Source organism: Chlorocebus sabaeus, chromosome 10 (assembly GCF_047675955.1).
Source record: "Chlorocebus sabaeus isolate Y175 chromosome 10, mChlSab1.0.hap1, whole genome shotgun sequence".
NCBI lineage: Eukaryota > Metazoa > Chordata > Mammalia > Primates > Cercopithecidae > Chlorocebus > Chlorocebus sabaeus.
The window spans coordinates 49449697-49471027 of record NC_132913.1 but is presented as its reverse complement, the minus strand read 5'-3'; the positions used below and the strand labels follow the sequence as shown (position 1 = coordinate 49471027).

The window sequence follows — 21331 nt, the reverse complement described above, 5'->3', positions numbered from 1 at the left end:
ATGTAGCCAATTCTTTAAAATGACACTTTTCTTTTTATAAAATCTGCCTATTTACATGCAATACAGATGTTTAGAATCTTATGCGCTAAGTAAAAAATGGAGCTTAAAAAAAGTAGGAAGAGTTTTTTTTTAATTTTTATTTTTTAAAAAAGCACCAGAACCCATATTTGTAAATGAAAGTTTTTCCCCCTTGGGAGGTGTATTCAAATTCCAGTTATGCTGAACTTCCTCACTAAGTCTTGGAATGTCTTCAGTTGTAAGCCCTTCTGAGCACACTATTGACATATTAAATAGATTAACATATTGAATAGATAGCTAGATACAAAGGTAGATAGATGGAAAACTAGCTAGATATAGATAAAGATATTAATATAATTAGAGTGAGGTATTACATTTGACCCTAGATATGAGTAATAGCATATCACTATTTCATTCACTGGGTTTGGCTCTACATAACTTTTGTCTATTTTCAAAAATGACATTAATGCAAAAGAGCAGAAATTTGCTAGAGGAAATAAATGAGAAAAAAATGCGTATCATACTCTCTGGGCCATTTCACAGGAAATATTCAAAAATCTTTTGAGCAACAATGACAGTATTAGACTGTGAAATTTCTACCACACTTTAAAAAAAAATCAATCACTAGGCTGGACGTGGTGGCTCACGCCTGTAATCCCAGCACTTTGGGAGGCTGAGGCAGGCAGATCACGAGGTCAAGAGACAGAGACCATCCTGGCCAACGTGGTGAAACCCCGTCTCTACTAAAAATACAAAAATTAGCTGGGCATGGTGGTCCATGCCTGTAGTCCCAGCTACTCGGGAAGCTGAGGCAGGAGAATCACTTGAACCTGGGAGATGGAGGTTGCAGTGAGCCGAGATCGTGCCACTGCACTCCAACCTGGTGACAGGGAGAGACTCTGTCAAAAAAAAAAAAAAAAAAAAAAATCAATTACTAACATAAATTTACAATTGCTATATGAACATGTCACTTTTTGTGTCCATCAAAAATTGACCCCACATTGTTATTATTATTACCTTCCAGCATAACCTCTCTGATCCTATCAAGTTAGATTTCTTACAGTTTCCCTCTATGCATAAAAATTTCCTCCAGTCCAAAACCATGCAGTATTTCACAACAAAGTCTCCCTACCTCCAATAAATCATCTCTGAGTAAGCCCCTAGGTTAATCTTCTCTCTTTTATTTTAGCTTCCCTCACACATCATGCTTTTAAACTGTACACACTGACAAACATTTTTTACATATTACCTTAGACTTGTTTTCTAGTCATTGTATGTACTTTTGCTTTATGTCTCCAATGGATCTAGTAGTCATTGCACTTATTTATCTGTTCAATATCATCTGTTTTATATACCCATTCTCCAGTGGATCTACTCACCATTTATTTATCCATCTATTACATAAGAAACAGAGATGGCATGTAACGAATATAAAGGTTAAGGGAGGACTCAGAATGGAGGTGACATTTTAGAGGGTGACTTGGAAAACAAGAAAAGGACCATGTTAAAGGGTGGAGGGAAGAGGCTTCCCAGACAAAAACAACTGCATAGGCTGAGTCCCACGTGAAGAAAACCTGGAATGTTCAAGGAACTGCAACAGGGCCAGGGTGGTTGAAGAGTGATGAGTAACGAGAATGACCTAAAATGAGATTGGAAAAACCGGCAGAGCCAGCTCACACAGGGCCTCGTTGGCCACTGTCTAGAGCTGGATTTCAGTCTGAGGATAATCAGAAGCCGGTGGAGATTTTCATCCAGAGAGTGACAAGAAGTGATATACACTCCAGCTACTCTGACAAATTGGTTGAAAGGGACAAAATAGAAGCCGAGAGAGCAGTTAGATGGTACTAGGCAAGTCTATTGTGTGGAATAGGGGGATAGTGATGGAATGAACTAGAAAAGAGGCATACTGGTGGCAAATTTGTTGATAGACAGGATATGAGGAAATCAAACAAAAGGAGAAATTGAGGGTAAGTCTTATAAAAGTACTGACCTCCCCTTCAGATCTCCATGAATTTAATATACACAATTAAGTTACATTAAATACCTGTTGGGGAAGCCAAGTGAGGGCGACAAGGGAAGGACAATAATGCTTTCCCTAACAAAGCAAAGAATGGAACATGAGACCCTGGCAGCCAGAGCAAGGACTTCAGTAATATTAGTCACCATCCGAGTGACCACAGAAGATCACTTAATCTCTTATGTCTGCTTCCTTCTCTGTGGGCCAGGACAGCAACATCAAGGGTTTGGGCTCTGGAATCAGACTGCCTAGGTTTTTATTCCAGCTCTTTTGCTTACTCTTAGACAAAGTGCTTATCTTCACTCCAAGTCTGTAAAATGTGAATAATAACAATACCTGTGTCTTGTGTTTATAGTGCAGGTTAAATGAAATAATATGAATAATACACTTAGAATAGTGCCTGGTGCATAGTAAGCATTAAATGTGTATCACTAGCTGCTGTGAAATGGATTGTTGGGAGGATTAAATGAGAAAATGTTTGCATAGTAATTTTTAAAAAATTATAGCTTGCAAAAAACTAAACTGCCTTTGTTTTAGGGAGAGAAAGAGAGAGACAGAAAGAGAAACTGTCTTTGCTTTAGAAACCCCCTAACAGGTGAATTTATTTTTTAAGATGAGACCTTGTTGTGACTCTACTGTGAATGAATCAAAGAAATATCAAAGAAATAGCTTACCTGTTTTGCACAAAACAGGATCATTTAGAAGGAGATAGAAAGGAAGCAAGAAAATGTTGAAGAAAGACAAAGTCCTTGGAACAGGCAGGAATCTGGAACCCAAGTAGAAGAAATAACTAGTGGAAATTCCAGCATCATTGTCCTAAAACACTAGTAAACTTGCTACTTACTTGGTTTGGTGTTATTTGGCATGAGTAGTCGGGGCTGTCTGGCAGGGCAACGTGGAAATGATGAAGGGAGCACATGCACACACACAAAAACGTGGACTCAGAGAATTCTGAATAACAAATGTTGAACGTTTTACAGTTACTGGCACAGAGGAGGCATTCAACAAATGTTAATTTCCTTTTCGGATTTGAGATATAAAATGTAATCTCTGACCTGAGAGAGTTAACAAATTGGTTGAGAGTCCAATGATTATAGGTACAAAATTATTAGAAAAAATATAGGCATACAACAACAAATGGTATACAAATTATAGGCACTGTCGAGTTTATAAAAGTCAGGGAGCAATCAAGAGAAGTTCCAGATTATTTTAGAAAAGATTCTGAATTAGAATAAATAAATAATTCAAATGATGAGGTGTTAGATCCATATTTAATATAATTTAAAGATGGGAAAGGAGTAAGAAGTGTTTTCCAAAAAGAGATAAAGAACAAGAAAGAAGAAGAAAGCCTAACACATTTTGCTTGTGTACTAGAATGCTATACTGTATCTGGGTTCAATTGGTAACAAATATGAAGTTATTCTTGAGCAGGAAAATGGCATGTTTTAGAAAAGATGACCTACAAGGAGTTAACAGGCTAAATCAAAGATTGAAGAAAAAAAGTGGAAGGAAAAAGATCAAGGAAAAATCTGGTTGCAGTCATTCTAGCTGAGGTTAACAAAAATCTGGATTTGGTCATTGGCAGTGGGAGGGGGAATGGGAGGAATGAGTGGCTCTGGATGACGTTCAAATAAAATCATGAGCTGGGGAAAGGAGGCTAGCATGACATTGATGGCAATAAATAAAATAAATATGAAAGTATAGCACAGTTGGTGATAGAAACAAATGCAAGTAATTTATTTGCATCACCTTATTTTTGCCCTAAATATGACTCATAGTTCTGCTTGGTCATCAACTAGTGCCAAATGTAGTCATATTCCTGGCATATGGAATAACTATTTTATTGTACCCAAAAACTTGCTCACTGGGCTCCAGCTGTTTCATAGTCTGTCCACACTGAGCCATGGCAGATATAGTTCTCTTGTCCTGAGGAAAATGTTTAAAGCAAGTCAGAATCTCTTTTGAATAGGAATAGAGCAAACCTTTTTACTTCCCAGAGATTCTGGTTCCCTAGGAGAGTGACATAATGAGTCTTGAGTACTTACTATGTTCATTGCCGCTCTATCAATGAGGGCAAACTAGTGGCATGACCTAGGTGCTATCTTGGTCTCTGTTTTGAACTGAATTTTTTTTATGAACTCCAAATTCATATACTTAAGTCTCAACTCCCACTGTGATGGTATTTGGAGATGGGTCCTTCGAGAGTTAATTAGATTTAGATGAGGTAATGAGGTGTGGCCCTTATGATGGGATTAGTGCCCTTGCAAAAGAAGAAACCAGAGAGCTCCTCCTGCTCCCCCATCCTTCTGCCTTGTGATTATATAGTAGGAAGGTGGCTATCTGCAGGCCAGGAAGAGAGCCCTCACCAAAACCTGACCATGCTGACACCCTGATCTTAGACTTACAGTCTCCAGAACTGTGAGGAGAAAATTAATTTCTGTTGTTCAGGCCACTCAGTCTTTGGCATTTTGCGTGGCAGCTTGAGCTAATACAGCCTCTCAATAGCCAAATGAGGAGCCCAAAAGGTTACCAATTTAGAAAGGCCAGGGAAATGTGTTACTGAGAATGTTGTGTAACGAGAATGTCCATTATGTTGCTTTTTCCATTTTTACTCTGCTATAGTCTGTGGCCTGAGATAACAACTTTATCAGACTTTAAGATTATCCTGGACAAGCTCTGTCCAATAAAACTATGGTGGGATACACATAACTAATTTAAATTTTTTAATAGCTACATTTTAAAAAGTCACAAGAAGTAGGTAAAATTAAATTTAATAACTCATTTAATTCAATATAGTCAAAATATTATAGACATGCTACCAATATAAAAATTATTAATAAGATAGTTCACTTTTTTCCTACTAAGTCTTTAAAAATTGTTGTGATGTGCTATTTTACACTTACAGCACATCTCAATTTGTACATGCCACATTTCAAGTGCTCAATAGATACATGTGGCTAGTGGCTACAGTACCAGATAGTGCAGTTCTAGACATTTCATTTTTTTAAGAAAGACATAGACACAGTTTGTTTAAATATGAAGTCCTAGTTTTCTTCTTGAGGGTTATTAGCCGGCTTTAAAGTCCCTTATTTTTCTCTTAACTCCTTGAAGTCTTCTCTTTCTGGTTGCGCCCATTTTTATATCATAAAACAATTAATCGTAAGACTACATAATGGACACTGTGGTCCTGCTATGGTTTGAAAGTGTGTGTCCCCTAAAGATTTACATGTTGGAACCTAAGACCCAATGTGATAGTATTAAGAAGGGTCTGTAGGAGGTGATCAGACTATGAGGGCTCTGTCCTTATGAGTGGAATTAATGCCCTTATAAAAAGGCTTATGGGAGTGAGCTATTAGGCTCCTTTTGCTCTTCCACTCTTTGTCATATGAAGACACAGCAAGAAGGCCCTCACCAGACACCCAAATGCCAATGCTTTAATCTTGGGCTTTGCATCATTTAGAACTGTGAGACATAAATTGCTATTGTTTATAAATTACCCAGTCTCAGGTATTTTGTTATAGCAGAGGAATGGACCAAGACAGATTTTTTGTGAAGATTCCCTCTTCAGGGTCAAGGTACTCACCTTCCTGGGGCTATGAATATGGCTGCTGACAGTTCACAGCTGCCTCTCTTGATGGGTATTGTCCTAGGCTGTGGGGAACTACTTTCCCTCAGGCTATGCCCTCTGGAGGGTAGCCTGAAGCCAAATAATGACTGATGAGGGGCATAAGTCTGTTTCATTTACTCTACTTGAGACAACTCTGAAGGGACAGTCCAAATCCTGAAGTCTCTGAAGGGTTGACGGAGGCCTCCTTTGCCACTGTACTGCAGTTCAGCATTTCACTCTGCCCCATCCTGTTTCCTTCACTTTCCTACAGGTGTCTCTTGTAAGAGCAACTCCCCCTTACTCCTTCCAAAAAAATTAACTAACTCTGTTTGCATCTCTTCATCTCAAAATCTGTTTCCAGGAAACTCAGTTTAAAAGAGAATATAAAGTAGTCTCTTTTTTACCAAGGCAAGATCATTAGCAGTGTTTGAGGTAGGGGAGGAAAAGTAGAACAAGGCTCTGATTCATTTTTGTGTCTTATACTTCCCCACATGCGAGCAAGGCTAGGACATACTCTGACCCTCTGGCTCTTCATGTCTGCTCACTCCCATTGCCTTTCTTTCCCTATATTTTTCCCAAAGATCAAAGTGACAACTGAGTAAAGGGCATGGTCAAAACTGAGTTTCAGCAACAGCATTGGGTCAAAGCATGAGAAATATATCCCCAAATGAAAAAGATATCAATGGCACAATATGGTAGCCCATACACGTATTGACACCACCAGAATACTGTCTTGTCTTTACTTTTCCTGACTCTCCAGGGCTGATCTGCATGGGTAGAGATGCAGAGCAGTCCTGCCATTGACATTAGTAGCTTCATCTTTTAATGCAATCATTGCCTTCATTTTCTTTCTTCTTCCTCAGGGAAATTCCACCCTTCTAGCCTTTATATTTATGACCCCATGCTGGTGTCTGTGGGTCCCTGCTTTCCCAAAACACTCTCTTCACTGCCTTAGACTGGTAGTCTAGTCCTGTCTGGTAGTCTTTTAACACTTTAAAAGATGGGGTGTAGGGAGATCAAATCCTCTTTGTCTTAAAACTTGGGCTTGTCTGCTACACAAAGTCCTGCCCTTGGTAGTGGCAGTCACATAATAGGACAGTAAATTAATGCCTGAACAGATTGTGCAGTTCCAGAGAGTCCACCTTCCCCGGCTTTCCTTTCTCCTGCCTACTGCTTCCTCCATCCTTCTTCACAACTCCCTCCCCTGTGACGCTTTCTTCCAGAGGATGAGTCTGGAGGAGGAGGCAGCATGAAAGGGAGAACTTGCTGCATCAGAGTTTGTGCCAATTGGAGGGAAAGCTCAATCCCTCAGCAGCCTGATGGTCCAGATGGCCCCATAGGCTTTGCAGAGCTCAGAGGCCCCCAGACAACTCCTTGTCTACATCAGCTTAGCATTGCTACTAAAATTGATGTTATACCAAGTCATCCCCCAAGAGCATGGTAAATCACTTGTTAAAAAAAGAGTTCCACAGTTTTGGCACATGAACCTGACAAGGATTTTTTGAGATTTCTAGCATTTCCAGAATTTAATCAAATGATTGTTATTATAATTAATTATAGTATTCTAGTACTACCATATATTTTTATATAAACTACAAATTGCTGAAAAGAATCACATTGGATCACAGTATTATTAGATTATACATTCATTCAAATTTCACTAATTAAAATGTCAAAAGGAAGTAGACATGGAGTTCAACTAATTCTCACTTTACTAATGCATGAAACAGATACTTCTCATAAATAGCTGGTAAGCTTTCCTCAGTTCTCAGGAAAAATAACTGAATAGCTGCAGTAAACTCACCTATTACTAGTTCTCCGCATTACAATTTTTTTAAAACCTGCAATTTATCTTGAAAGGCACCCTGAAGCAGTAGCACAAGGATTAAATGACCATTTTTAGATAATAATGGTTAACATCTAATCGTTTAATTAAAAAAAGGAGCTTGACCCTTTCCTGGTCACACCTGGAAGTGCTCCCTCTTGGTGTCATCTAGCTTGGGCCACAGAGGGCCGCAGGACAGCTAGGTATCCTCTCTGTCCTACATTCATTCATTCATTCATTCATTCATTCAGGCAACAATACTGATTAAATACTTATTTTATGCCAAGCATTGTTCCTCAGCTCTTGGGATATATGAGCAAAACAAACAAAAGTACTTGCCCTCATGGAGCTCCATGCAGGGAAAAGAGGCAATAAGCAATAAAAACAATACATGTTATAAGATGTTGGATGGTAGTAAGATCTATGGGGGGGAAAAAGTAAGATCAGAAAAATGAGAAGCTAAGGGGAGCTGATTTTAAATGGGGAATTGGGCCTAATTTAGAAGGTAACATTTGAGCAAGGACTTAGCCCATTTTGGTAATGTCTTTATTATTTTTTCATCCATAAATCTTATGTTCCTATCATTCTCTTTTTCTTTCCCAGGGCCTTCTACCAGAAGCATAAGAAACATTATGTATGTATGGGCTTAAAACTACACAGACTTTGAGTCAGGGCCAGTTAATTTTGTTATGATAGTATCTCATTTATATCTGGAAAACCTGAGGCCTGGCCTTACTCATGGTAACTGTATGATATGATGATATGATGTAAGATGTGCTACACAAATTTCTGTCTCCTCCTTTCCCAGACTCTTTACTGCCTTAAAATCTACTTACTGAAATAGTTACATAACTTTCCCATCAGCCAGCCATGCTGCCTGAATTCACCACTGTTAAGATATTCATTACTTTAGATTAAAGCATGGCATTTTTAGTGATTCTCTTTTAAAATTCAAACTTGCCATGGGAATAAGACTTTTAAAAAATCGTTCAAGCTCATGAAAGAAAAAGGCTGCATTTGTGGCATGGCCGGCAGTTTTGTGGAGAGTGGACCCCAGGCTCCCTCTGATGGGCCATGGGCCAAACTGGAGGACAGGGAGTCCAGGAAGTCCACATGGCAGACCAGGCAAGGACTGGAAGGTCCTAAACTTGACTTGGTATTTTTTACTTACACAAAGAAATATGTTCTATAACTTTCTTGATCAGCTCGCCCTCTCACCTAATTTTATTTTCTCACTGGGATACATATTTTTGACCTCTGATAGATTAGCACACCAAGGAAGGGGTACAGTAGGAGCAGAGTCATCTGCCTCAGCAGGAAAAAGTGTTCTATCTTGAAAATAGTTTAGAATTTCTGGACATAGTGATAATAAACAGAAGACCAACTTTTAGTGATATTTACTACTATTTATAAATATACTGTAGACATTGCACCGCTTTCCTTATCTGCTTCCAGGACACACCATGGCACCAAGCCCCACCTTGGTACTCATGGCTCTGAGACATGTATTTCTACAGTTTCCACTATGTACACAGCTACATAAATATTTCCTTCTTCCCCTCCACAAAAATAAAGTCATATTATATATACTAAGCAACAGATTTTAGACATTTTCCATGTCAACCAATTTAGACCTGTATCCTTCATTTTTACGTGTTACATAATTTATTTGTCTAATTTTGTCTGGATGAATTCTTAAATAGTTTTAATTTCTGGATACTGTAAACAAAGTTTCAAAAAATATTCTTGAATTTGCATCTTTGTACACTTATCCATGTTAACCTTAAAGCACATTCCTAGAGTTAGGTTTGCTATACCAAAACATATGTGTAATTTTGACATTTACTCCTAAATTTCCCTCCAGAAAGTTTTCAGTCCTTCTTCTACCACCAGCTGAGTATGAAAGTGCCAGCTTCTCTACAGCCTTGCTACCAGTAGCTGTAGGGTTCTCTAGTCTTTTTAATCTCTGATAATCCAAATTAAAATGATCCTATTTTGAAATATTTAACATTTTTAATTTTATATTTTCACCTTTTGTGAATGTGTGGATTTGCCTGAATGAACTGCCTGCTTTGGTCCTTTACCCATTTTTATTTTTATTTTTTTACTGCACTGTGGAGCAAATGTTCCTAAAAAGGGAAAAAGACGCCAAGCACAAATTTCATCTATAGTATAAGACTAGTTAGGAATAGACCTAATATCCATCACATGAGTTTGTAGACTTATTTTTGAAGTTCTGAAATTACATTTAAAAATCTTGTGGCTTCTGTATTTCTATGAATGTATTTCCCTTCCTACAATGTGCTCTCAACACCATTTGGTGATAACATGGCAGGGACTGTTATGTGTGCCTCCAATTCTTATTCTGGTCTTCACAGGTGAGATCTCTTCACTATCTGCTTTGGGAGATGAGGACATGGGCTTTCCTGCCCTCTGTCTTCCTTACCTACCTTTCTTCACTCTCTTTCACTTCCCAACTTTGGTTACACATACATTTACTTTTATACTTGTTAAGATTGACAATTTCTCTGACTATAAAGGTTTCAGTGACTTCTAAAAATTTTAAACCAATAAACAGTTTAAATTACTATGACTACTTCAGCATTGCTCTTGAGCTAACTGGTTTGGTAGGATCACATTTCTTTCTCTGTGGCACCAATTCCCATGCTGTTCAGCGAAGAAGGTACTTAGAGATTCTGCTTTTACAGTCCATCTAGTACCTCCAAACATTATTGTGACTACCAGGACTCTTGGTTCCAAATGGTATGAAAAACAACACAAACTTAGAAAAAAAATTGCTTACTCAAGAAAGTAGATCTGACTTCAGAAGTGGCTGGAGATAGGAAGTCACACAACGTTTGTTGTTAGCATCTGGTCTCGTCATTTGCTCTCTGAGTGATGACTCTCGTACTTTACTTCTTTATTTTGCTGAAATACACCCCTGAGTTCCTTTCTACAAAAGAATGCTCGGAGTATAAACTCTGATTTATCACACATCTGAAAATCTTTTATTTTGTCCTCATATTTAACAGTGTCTTAGTTAAGTAGATTCTAGTTTGATTAGTATTTTATTTCAGAACTTTGAAAAAATAGATCTATTGTTTTGCAGAATCTGACTGGCAGTGACAAGTGTGTGGTCAGTCCAATTTTTGATTCTTTCACATGATACTTATTTTTTTTTCTAAGGAAGAATATAAAATTTTATCTTTATAATCAATATCATAGAATTTCACAATTATGTGTTTAAGTATAAGTCTTTTATCATATTTTGTGCTGGATATTTTGTGGGCCCTGAAAAACATATTTTCTTCTACAGTTTGGGGAAATCCCCTTGCATTCATCCTGTAATAGCCTCTTCCCCTCTGCCTTCTTTGCCCTTTATTCCTCAAACTTCCTGAGTTTATATTTTATGTCTCTTAACTTTCCATTATATTATCCAACTTTACCTTTCTGTTCTGAGGGGCTTCCTCGATTTTATTTCACAAAACCTATTTTGATTTAAATAAATTTTGGTGATCATATTTTCAATACCTTAGAGCATATTCATCAAGATTCTTCAGAGAAATGAACTAATGGGAGATAGATAGATAGATAGATAGATAGATAGATAGATAGATAGATGATAGATAGATAGATAGATGATAGATAGATAGATGATAGATAGATAGATAGATAGATAGATAGATAGATAGATAGATAGATAGATGATAGATAGATGTTAGATAGGTAGATAAGAGGAGACTTATTATGGGTTGCCTTATGCAATTATAGAGGTTAAAAGTGGGGAAGGGCCCTGGTGTACGTTTCAGAGTCAGAAGGTCTGAGAACCAGGATCTTAGAGCAGGACAAGATAGACGTTCCAGCTCAAGAACAGAGAGAGAATCATCTTTCCTTTGCCCTTTTGTTCAATCTAGACCTTCAGTAGATTGAGTGATTTCCACCCACACTGTTAAGGACTGATCTTCTTTTCTCGATACTGATTCAAATGCTAATTTCTTCGAGGAACATCCTCAAAGATAAACTCAGAAATAGTTTTACCTGCTATCTGGGCATTCCTTTTCCTGGCAAGTTGACACAAATTTATCTATTATCCCAGTAAGTTGACACATAAACTTATCTATCATAAGAAGTTTTTTCGAATGTTACATTTTTTAAACTTGGTCTCTAAATTGTGGCAATATCTTGTTGAATCTCACTGAGAATGCTAATTCAAACATTTTAAAAGGCCTCTGTTCCCAGAATTATCTCTATGGTCATTTTCAAAATTTATTCATCTTGCTTAAAAAATTGTTTTTTCTTTCACGTTTTGGGGTTTTGATTCTTTTTCTTTTTTCTTTTTAAAAAATATTCTTGTCTACTGATTCTTATTTTTGTTGCAGATTAAGAATGAGGTGAGACTGGCGAGATCCTGGTATACAGTTGGTGGGTTTAAGGATAAAGGTCAGAAAGCCATTAAACTGGAGGACTGGATTGACTTTGGTGCACTGACTCCTATACATGCTCCTAGGATAAATGCTTAGCTGCAGATTGTTTTTTTTTTTTTTTTTTTTTTCACCCAGAGGTGAAGAGTCCAGGTATGGATTTCCAAACAGTCCTCTTTTTTCAGCCCCCATCTCCCTTTCTTACCCTCAGTGGTAAATGCCATCTGAAATATGGAACTGTTTCATGCTTCTGCCAGGCAAAATGATTCCTTTCTAGGCGTGGTCCAGGCAGCTGCTATTTCTGTTTTGCTTTATCCATTGATGATACTTCTTCAGTCTCTTCATTGTCATGTCAGTATCCTTTTCGTCCTTTACAATCAGCTTAATGGAGTTTCCAAAGGCAAAGAGATCAATGTATATGTTCAATATGGCATCTTAAACTGGAAATCTCTCCATCCATTTTATACAGAATTGGGGATATAACACAGGGCATTTCTCTGCTGCCCTTAATTATTGACATAATTTGAGGTGAATTAAGTTCCTACATGAACATCCCAAAGGATACCTTAGCCTCTCACTGCTTTGCCAACTATATCTCTAAGGACCTTCACTTCTTTCTTCTATCTCAGCTACTTACTTCTGTGACCATACCTTAGGTCTCGTTGTAACTTGAACTGAAATCTTAAATACAACCTGCAGCTATCTGGTAAAAAATCTCTTTTATTTCCTATCCTACTGCTAGTTACTACTAGGACTTATACTTTGAACTCATCAAAATGTCCAGTTTTTTAGCCCATGTATTTTTTCCTTCCATCTTCAACTCTTCCTAGTTCCAGCTGGATCATACATCCCAATCACTGTACCAATATATACCGTCCTCTGAGAGCCCTAAGCATGGGTCAATCCAATTGTGTTATAATGTGAGACTATCTGGGTTTATCCCATCCCTACCACTCATAAGTTGTGGGACTTCGGGGAAGTTATTTAGATTTTCTGTGCATCCGTGTCCTCATCTGTAAAATGAGGATAGTAATAGTATGAATGTTCTGGGGATGAAAGACGATAGCACATGCAAAGTGCTGAGAAGAAACGTCATGATCAATAAAAGTATTCAATAGACATTAACTAGTAGTAGTAATATTCTCTAACCTGAAAATGCTAGTGAAAAAGCAATATGTGTTAATAAGTTATGTTAAAGTCTATAGGTGCTTAAACATTCTATTTATACTGTTTAAACAGTCTTCTTGTAGGTTAACCACTTCTAAAGAGATGTAGTATTTCCCTGTTTAAATGACAATGAAGCATTGATTTCTCTTCTGAGTCTTTGTACCCTCAGCACTCAAAGAAATGGGTTGTGTCTCTGTTCTGTTTCTTTTCTAATCCCATTTTGATAGTTAATCCTTTGGGTCTCCAAGGAGGCCTTGCCCTAATTAGGATAATGAAACACTGACATCTAATTACAACTTTTATGAAGGTAGCAGATACCAATAACAAACTGGGAGTCATGTGGCTTTATATTCTTCCTTATGTAACACTTGTGGTTTTAGAAAAGAGATCAGATTCAAAAAATAGTTTGAGCTATATCATTTCCCACTGATGCTATATTATGCCATTTCTTCCAGATCTATAACTATGTGATAGTTATTTTGAGCTTTGAAGACCTCAGGACTCTTTCTAGCTTGGAACTCAAAAATCTCTTCGTTGATGGGTATTTTGATCAATCCTTTGATTTAAGCAAGTCCCTGGAGGAAGAGCTTTTAACCCAGGCACTGTATAAATAATTATCTGATTACTAGACCCCAATTTAAAGAAAACTCTAAACAAATTAATATTTTGAACACAGTCCTCGTACAGTGAAATTGTGTTCTTTTGAGACATATGTAACAAGATACTTTCAGGATGTGAAGATCATTAATATTTTAGCCTTAATTATTTTACCCTCACAACCTTAAGGTGTCCCCCAATAGCAAATTGGTGAAATGTCAATTATAACTTTAAAACATATATATTTATCACTTTGGAATAAAATTTTAGGAAGTATCACAAAGAAGCAATGTAAGATAGCAACACTGGGTCCTGTTAAAATCTTCGGCAAGTTATCCAGTTTTTCTAGGCTGTTTCCTAATCAGCAAAATGAGTTTTGGTATGGATCAAATGAAATAATGCATTAAATCACTTTGTAGATAACAGTAAACAGTAAATGTTCATTGAGTCTGAGGAATCAAATGGGTAGGATATTAGGAGCTTTTAGGTTTTCTAGAAGCAAATTTTTACTTTAGAGTATAAAATCAGGCTTATGTTTACTGTACTTCTATCATTATTCCCCTTACTTGTAACTTGTGTTTAAATAATTTGTCATGGCTTTTGGTTAATAAACACATCCCTCTTTCATCTCCCCACCATAAAATAAAAAGATAACATCCTTATGCTCTCAGCGTGGTCTTACCTTCAGACTCTAGAAATACACAGCTGAATGTGTTTTCTGGGAAAACATATAAATTAAAATCATTTTTGGCAGACATACATTGGCTATTAATAAACAGTTCTAGTAAGCTCTCCTCCTTATAACCTAAGGATTTATGTTATAGCTCATTTATCCAGCGGGCTTACCAGAATGCAGTCATATTCCAAAGTCAGTCTTACAAGGTCCCTCTCTGGAAAGAACTCAGTTGATGAGCCTCTACTCTCCTAATTGCTGGTCTTACCTTTGTACATGCCAAATCGTCATCCTTTCTGCTTTTGTAGCATTTTTATAGACCCAGAATTGCTTTCTGAGAAAAGTCTCAGTCCTAACAAAGGTTAGACTTGAACTGAGGATTACATGCATGTGATATGTGTCCTTTCCAGTCCTCTTCCCAGGTTCATGCAGAAATCACCAACCAGTGAGAACACTCTTTCTACAAAACACAAACTCAACTTCAGGCTATTTCTGAACAAGAGCTTTAGGCAGCAAAAGGAAGCAAGTATGTAAGAACGGACCTGCCATATTTGTACTAGAATGTAAGTTCCTTAAGGGCACATACTGTGTCTGATTCCTTTTTGTTTTCTCAACAAAAATGTTGATTGGGTGTTAAGTATAAAGTAGGAATAAGAGTCAGTTTCCTAAATGTTTTTAAAAAGTTAACAAAAGCATTTTCACTTTGACTCCAAAATTTTAAAAAAGCTAATAAAGATGTTATAATATTTTAAAAATCCAAATTTTATGGGAGTTCTTGTCTGGATGAAAATTAGAACACATTCACATTGTCTCAAACGAACGCACATGTGTGACTCTATAAAAACAATACCTCCCTAAAGCATGAAATCAGATGGAAAAACTCGACATCTTTATTTCTGCAGTCTCATTTTTCTTAAAACAGTTCAAACTAGTAAGAATTTTCCAGAAGTTACAGCTTGACTCACCCAACCTTCCAAGGAAAAAACAAAAAAACTTAAACAGACATTGTTTCACTCTCATCATTTCCCCCCCTTACTAATAGTTGCAACTTAAATGTGTCTTAAAGCACTCCAACTTCTTCATAGTGCCTGTTAAATAAGTATCCTGTGGACGCCCACACACAGTCATAGAATCCTAAGTGGTGCTCAGACCAGTCACATGTCAGTGCATTCTTAATTGCTAGAGCTAATGTGCTCTCAGCATGGTCTTTTAATTACACCCTGATAATTTATTATAGTTTCTTTCTACAATGTAAAGTCTTGGAAATCACCCACTAAAAAGTACCTGTGTACTCTGGGGCTTTGGCAGGCTAGGACAGAACTTCTGAGAACACGGTGTGTTCCAGAGAAGATAATCAATCTGAGAGGACTTACAGAGAAACACTTCATTCAGGACCTGGCTGCTGGCTTTTATCTCAGATCTGAGGATTTCACAATCACTTGGAGATACCTACAAGTGTATAGCACACCTTAGATATTACTCTTAATGATTACTTCAGTTTGTAAAGAGGTGACTCCACCAACAGCAAAGGAGAGGGCCCAGTCCCAAACCACGAGGAACACAGTTCTCTGCCAGTAAGTGCCTAATGACTCATTGTCCTCAACAGAAGTTTCATAAGGCTGGAATTCAGGGAGGGATGTCTGGAGAATGTCTGAAAGGAAGTTCACAAGCCACTGTCCTGCTCTTTGCTGGAGAAACTGTCCCATGGTAGCCAGACAAGTTGACGAAGGCAAACAGCAACATGTTTTGGTAACATTTCCCCATTACCTTTCATGTACAATCCAAGAAAGGTTGCCATGAAGTGTTTTAATCAGGTTGGGAACATTATAAACTTCCAAAAAAGAAAACCATTAGTGGAAAAATTAAGGACACAGTAGATTTAACAACTGTGTTTACGTGGAACCACAAAATCTATCCAAGTGAATTGCATTAAAACAGACAGAACACTCCAAGAAACTGTTGTATGTGTATTTTTTTAAATTCAGTCAACCATTTTACTAATCTGTCAAGATGACCAATTTCTTTGGAATTATGTAGATTTAGCCAAAATGAAATTGTACATAAGATTTACTTCTCTTTTCAGATGCTTTTTTATTTATTTTTAAATCTTTATAATTACTAAATGTTCTCTCTCTCAGAAGATATTCTGAGAGGAAAGCAAAAATACCACTCTTGTAAAGCCATTTCCATTCTTCCAAAGGTCTGCTGGTAAATTATTCTTACTGATCTTTCCATCTTTCTAGCCTGTGCATACACACCTAACCCATACTAAATTTCACCAGATGGCATTTTATTTCTTTAAAGTAAAGCAGCCGTGGGTTTAGACAGTTGAATTTTTAAACTTCTGTATTTACTGAAAGTGCATATGGTGCTATATGGACAAAGAAATTGTGCTGAAAGAAAAACATTTCTGTCTGCAATACCTCAGAATCTTCCAGAGGAAAAAAAAAAGTGCAGTTATGTAGTGCATTTCTCACAAAATCTTATGTGGCTTCAATGTTCTTCCTCTGTTAAAAAGTAGATGTATGTTTAATGTACAGACCTGCAAGTTCCATTATTTTAAATTCATCTTTTAGTGGCAAATAAAAATGCTATACAAAACTCAATGACTTGCTAAAGCGATCTCTCAGTGAATTCTAGAAGAAAATGCAACATAAACCTGTACTTGTAAAAAAGAAAAAATAAAAACCTCTGTATGTCAACGTAAGCAGATGTTGGTGTAGAATTTACAAGGATGAGAAGGCTATAAAACCTCCCCTGAGTCACTCACAGTTCATTTGAGGGCCAAGAACGCCCCCAAAATCTGTTTCTAATTTTACAGAAATCTTTTGAAACTTGGCACGGTATTCAAAAGTCCGTGGAAAGAAAAAAACCTTGTCCTGGCTTCAGCTTCCAACTACAAAGACAGACTTGGTCCTTTTCAACGGTTTTCACAGATCCAGTGACCCACGCTCTGAAGCAGAATTAGCTAACTTTCAAAAACATCTGGAAAAATGAAGGTTAGTATAAGCAACCTCAAGTATCGTTAAAAAAATTCAGGTTGGCTGGATTGAACGTGATCAGAGTTTTCTATTGTTTAAAAGGTGAGGATCTGTACATAAGTATTTACTTCCTGAATGGGTTGGGATTGGAAAATTGTTCAAATATACTGTAGAAACATTTGTCCTTGCAGAGCTGGCAGAATTCCAGCAATTATAGCCGGATCAGTGGAAGACAATCAAAAGCTTTGTGGGGCGAGAGAAATAGGATTTAGGTGTAAACAAAATCTTGCCATTTCTACTATTTAGCAGGAACTATGTGTATGCCTAATTCTCTTTATTTTATGTAGACTTGGGTAAAAATCGTATTTGGAATTGCCACCTCTGCTGTGCTTGCCTTATTGGTGATGTGCATTGTCTTACGCCCTTCAAGAGGTAAGAACTTTCTCTGATTTGCTCTATCTGCCTAAAATAGCTTGGAAAATGTACTAATGCAAGATCACAAGTGGCTGAACATTTCCTAAGTGCTTATGTTCCAAAGTAAGTCTGTTATTTCTAAGAAGACATATAAGCTCACAGATATGTTGTTGTGCAAGACCAGAAATACTGAGGAATTTAAGGCATGGGTAGGAAGAGATTTACAGTGTTATTTCAGCAATAGAAAAACCTAAGAACTATGCTGCATCACCCCCACAACCCCCAAAAATATATGCTAAATACAAGCTTTGACAGGCCTTTAGAGACAACATTTTTAACTAACATTGCTTTTCATTATTAGGTTTGTCTCGTGGAAAGTAAAAATGAGTAAGAATGGAAAAGTTAAAACAGAATCTATGGACTTTTTTTATTACTAAATAGTCTTTCCAAAAATTTAGGGAGGAAGTTGAGAATACAGATCTCAGGAATAGCTGTATAGAAAAAGCGAAGTTGTTGTTTTAGATGTAGTAGCACTGCACATCAAATTAGAAAACTAAACATTGTTAAGCAAGCAGTATGATCAGTCATAAATTGTATCCTTTTACAAAAAAGGCTTAGATTGACATTGATCTCACTTTGCTAAAAATTGGAAGGTACTATGGGCTGATATCAGAGCTAGTTTAAATATAAAGTAGGACTATGTTGATAGATAATCCAGTGATATTAGGGGAATAGCTTTTTATGAAAATATTTATGAAGAGAAACTCAAGCTTCTAAAATAGAAAAAAAAAATCCAGTAACAACAGATCTTATGTCTTTGTGTCTAGGAAAAGGGGAAAAATTTATACTAATAAATACTAAAAGTTTATGATAACAAATGTGGGAAATATCTTGGTTAAAACTTAACTGATAGTAAAAGAAGATCAATAAAATAACTTCAGCTAAAGAATGTATGAGTCCTGAACGACTATTGCTATTAAAAAGAACATAGAAAAATGTTTTGGAAAATTCAAAATAATCATGAGATTTTCACAGAATTACAAAATAGAATAGGTGAATCCATAAGATGAAGTCAGCTTATATCTTCAGGGTTCACTTCAGTCTTTGTTTCTGTTCTCTGCCAGCACAAGATTCTTCTTAGGCAGTTGAGAGGTATGTAGTACGTGTACATATCTTTCATAAATTTTCATGTTAAAATTATTTTCAGACCCGTCTCTCAACTCAGTGGTCTTGGGGCCACATTTCCCTCATACCAACAGTTATCAGGTAGTGGATTAGGTCATATACATCCTTTGAATGTTAATTCATTAAAAATTAGCTCCTGATTTTAAAAGAAACTCAACCTTGAAATTGATACTCTACACTCTCAGAAATAAATGTTCTTGGAACAAAAGTTTGTTAATTTTATAGGGCACTTGCCTCCATGTCCACAGGGAAAGATGAATTTCACTATGGAATTCAAGCTATAATTTCTAATAAGAAATATGTTATATTTAGATATTTACAAATGATGTATAGAGATACACATACACAGATATTTGTGTGATCACATATAATCTCAATCCCTACCCTCTTTCCAAGTTTAGTTATGTATAGCTTACATATAAATATATGTTATAAACTATATACAGTATAAAAGTCCTATGTAATTTATAATACAATTCTCTGTTTTCAACTAATAGGAAAATTCTAAGAATAAAGTGATTTCTTGATAGGGTGAAATAATCAAATTAAACTTGAGTACTCAATGAAATTTGAGTACTCATTCAGAAATAGAAAAATCATAACTAAGGTGAGAACTGCTGTTTTTTGATCCACTATATCATTCTCCTTCTGTTCTAAATTTGCTGAATAACTTCTTAGAATGTCAACTAAACAGCTTGTGAATGGCACCAGTCATTCCCCTACTTTCCTGAGCAGGACCCGGGCAAGTCAGTGCCACGGGCAGCCCTGAAGTTAGGCGTGGTGGCCTCCTCCTGACTTTCCTCCTTTCTTCTCACATCTCACTCGTCAATCATCTCCCATCTGGAGTGCCAGGTCCAGTCCTCACTCTCACATCTGCCCAGTGCCTATGAGAATAGGATCTGAGATGGCAAGGCAGGAAAGGGAAGGAGGAAGGGGTAAAAAGAACAGAGAATTCAAAGCCAAGTGAACTCCTACTTAGCCTCCTTCTCACACTTCATCAGAAATCCCATTACCTCAGATTTGCCTTAGGTGCCCTCGTATCCTCAGCCCAGAATTTCCTGAACCAGTGTATGAACAGTCTTCTGAGAAACTTAAAGCCACACTCAGGAAACGTTCATTCACTCATTTACATATTAGGGTATTAGTCCTACTAACTCCCTGCCCATCATCATGCCAGTTGCTGAGGATATGGAGGTGCAGCAGTCTAGAATTTCCTCTGCAAGTTGGGGAGTAAGAATCCAGTGCTTTCTGCACCCAAAGATGCATGGTCAACACCACAGATACTTGAGAAGGATTTCTGTTAGTTCACACCAGGTCTAAAGGAAAAAAAAAGAGAAAGGCTCTTCCATCCCAGGAGAACCAGCCTCAGGATTAAAAGCGTTTAGGAATAATTAAACTGGATTGTAGGAACAAATATGAAATGTAGTAGTGAAATGAGAAAATCCATTTAGCTCACTTACAAAATATTAACTATAAGGAAAAACTTTTTTCGAAACTTGTAAAATATTCCCTTTTTGGTTTTGCCAAAGTGTGAAACACACGAGTTTCTACCCCTTATTCCCAGGTTGTCCTTGTCTTCAGCTTACACCCCTTCAACTGACTCCTTTCCTCTCTTTTACCTCCAATCACTTTTTCTTTTGAGATTCTTCTTCACAAGCATCACTCCTCTTCCTGTGTGAATATGCAACAAGGCTGAGAGTGGAAACTAAGGCTCCCCTTATTTTTGTTCACCCCAAAGACAAACATACATACTTTCTTGTTTCAAGAGATTTAACAGATGTTATAAAAGCAAAAAACTAGAAGTGAAAAGTTACAGAGGTTGCGGAATTTTGCAGGTAAATTCCACACAAACTTGATTCATGATTTATATTTTCTGAATACCTGGACCATTCCTCCATGGCTTACAGAAAGAAATTGTAGGAGCTATTTGACCTCGTTTCAGATTATTTTCAGTATAGAGTTCCCCACATGGTGATGAACAAATACTCAAATGTTAGTTACTAGTTTTCTAAAATTTCTAACATGTAGTAGATGATAGCTAGCATTTGTGTCTGTGTTCTCCATGTTGAGAATATATACTTATACACTCAACAATAGCAACTATTCCATTCTGTGTGATGTATTTCAATTTCAAAAATGTCTTAATTCTGAGAGTAGAGAGCCTTTATCCCAGAATATCATCCCCGTTCCTATCCCCAACTTTTTTTTTTTAACCAAAAACAACAAATGTTTCAGAAACTTTTGTGTCTGAAGAACTCATACAGAACATTGATGGCTCTAGGGCAAAAGCAAAGCAAAAGGAAAGAAGAAAGATATAAGAAGTTGAAGGGTGGAGGAATGGAGAATAAGGCTAAGTGAGAGTAAAAAAGGAAAGGGTGGGTGGCTGTGTTGGCTTATGGCTGTAATCCCAGCACTTCAGCAGGCCA

At 37.0% G+C, this 21331-nt stretch overlaps 1 protein-coding gene and 1 long non-coding RNA gene across 3 annotated transcripts in view; one reads left to right on the top strand and one right to left on the bottom strand.

Moving 5' to 3' along the window:
• Window positions 1-338: 338 nt before the first annotated feature.
• Window positions 339-13532, bottom strand: LOC140712673 (uncharacterized). The gene is made up of 3 exons (XR_012094386.1): window positions 12094-13532; window positions 10271-10420; window positions 339-917 (listed from the first exon to the last, which is right to left on the bottom strand). It is a non-coding gene; the product is annotated as an uncharacterized lncRNA (long non-coding RNA).
• Window positions 13533-17093: 3561 nt separating this feature from the next.
• The window catches only part of FAP (fibroblast activation protein alpha), a 72076-nt gene continuing 67838 nt past the window's right edge, over window positions 17094-21331 (top strand). Inside the window, exons 1-2 of one of the 2 annotated variants that reach the window (XM_038002012.2) lie at window positions 17094-17324; window positions 17654-17738. In XM_038002012.2, coding sequence (XP_037857940.2) covers window positions 17319-17324; window positions 17654-17738 — 91 coding nt within the window. In that variant the 5' untranslated portion in view covers window positions 17094-17318. The remainder of the gene's footprint in view (window positions 17325-17653; window positions 17739-21331) is intronic. The other variant, XM_007965162.3, reaches the window with a different exon arrangement.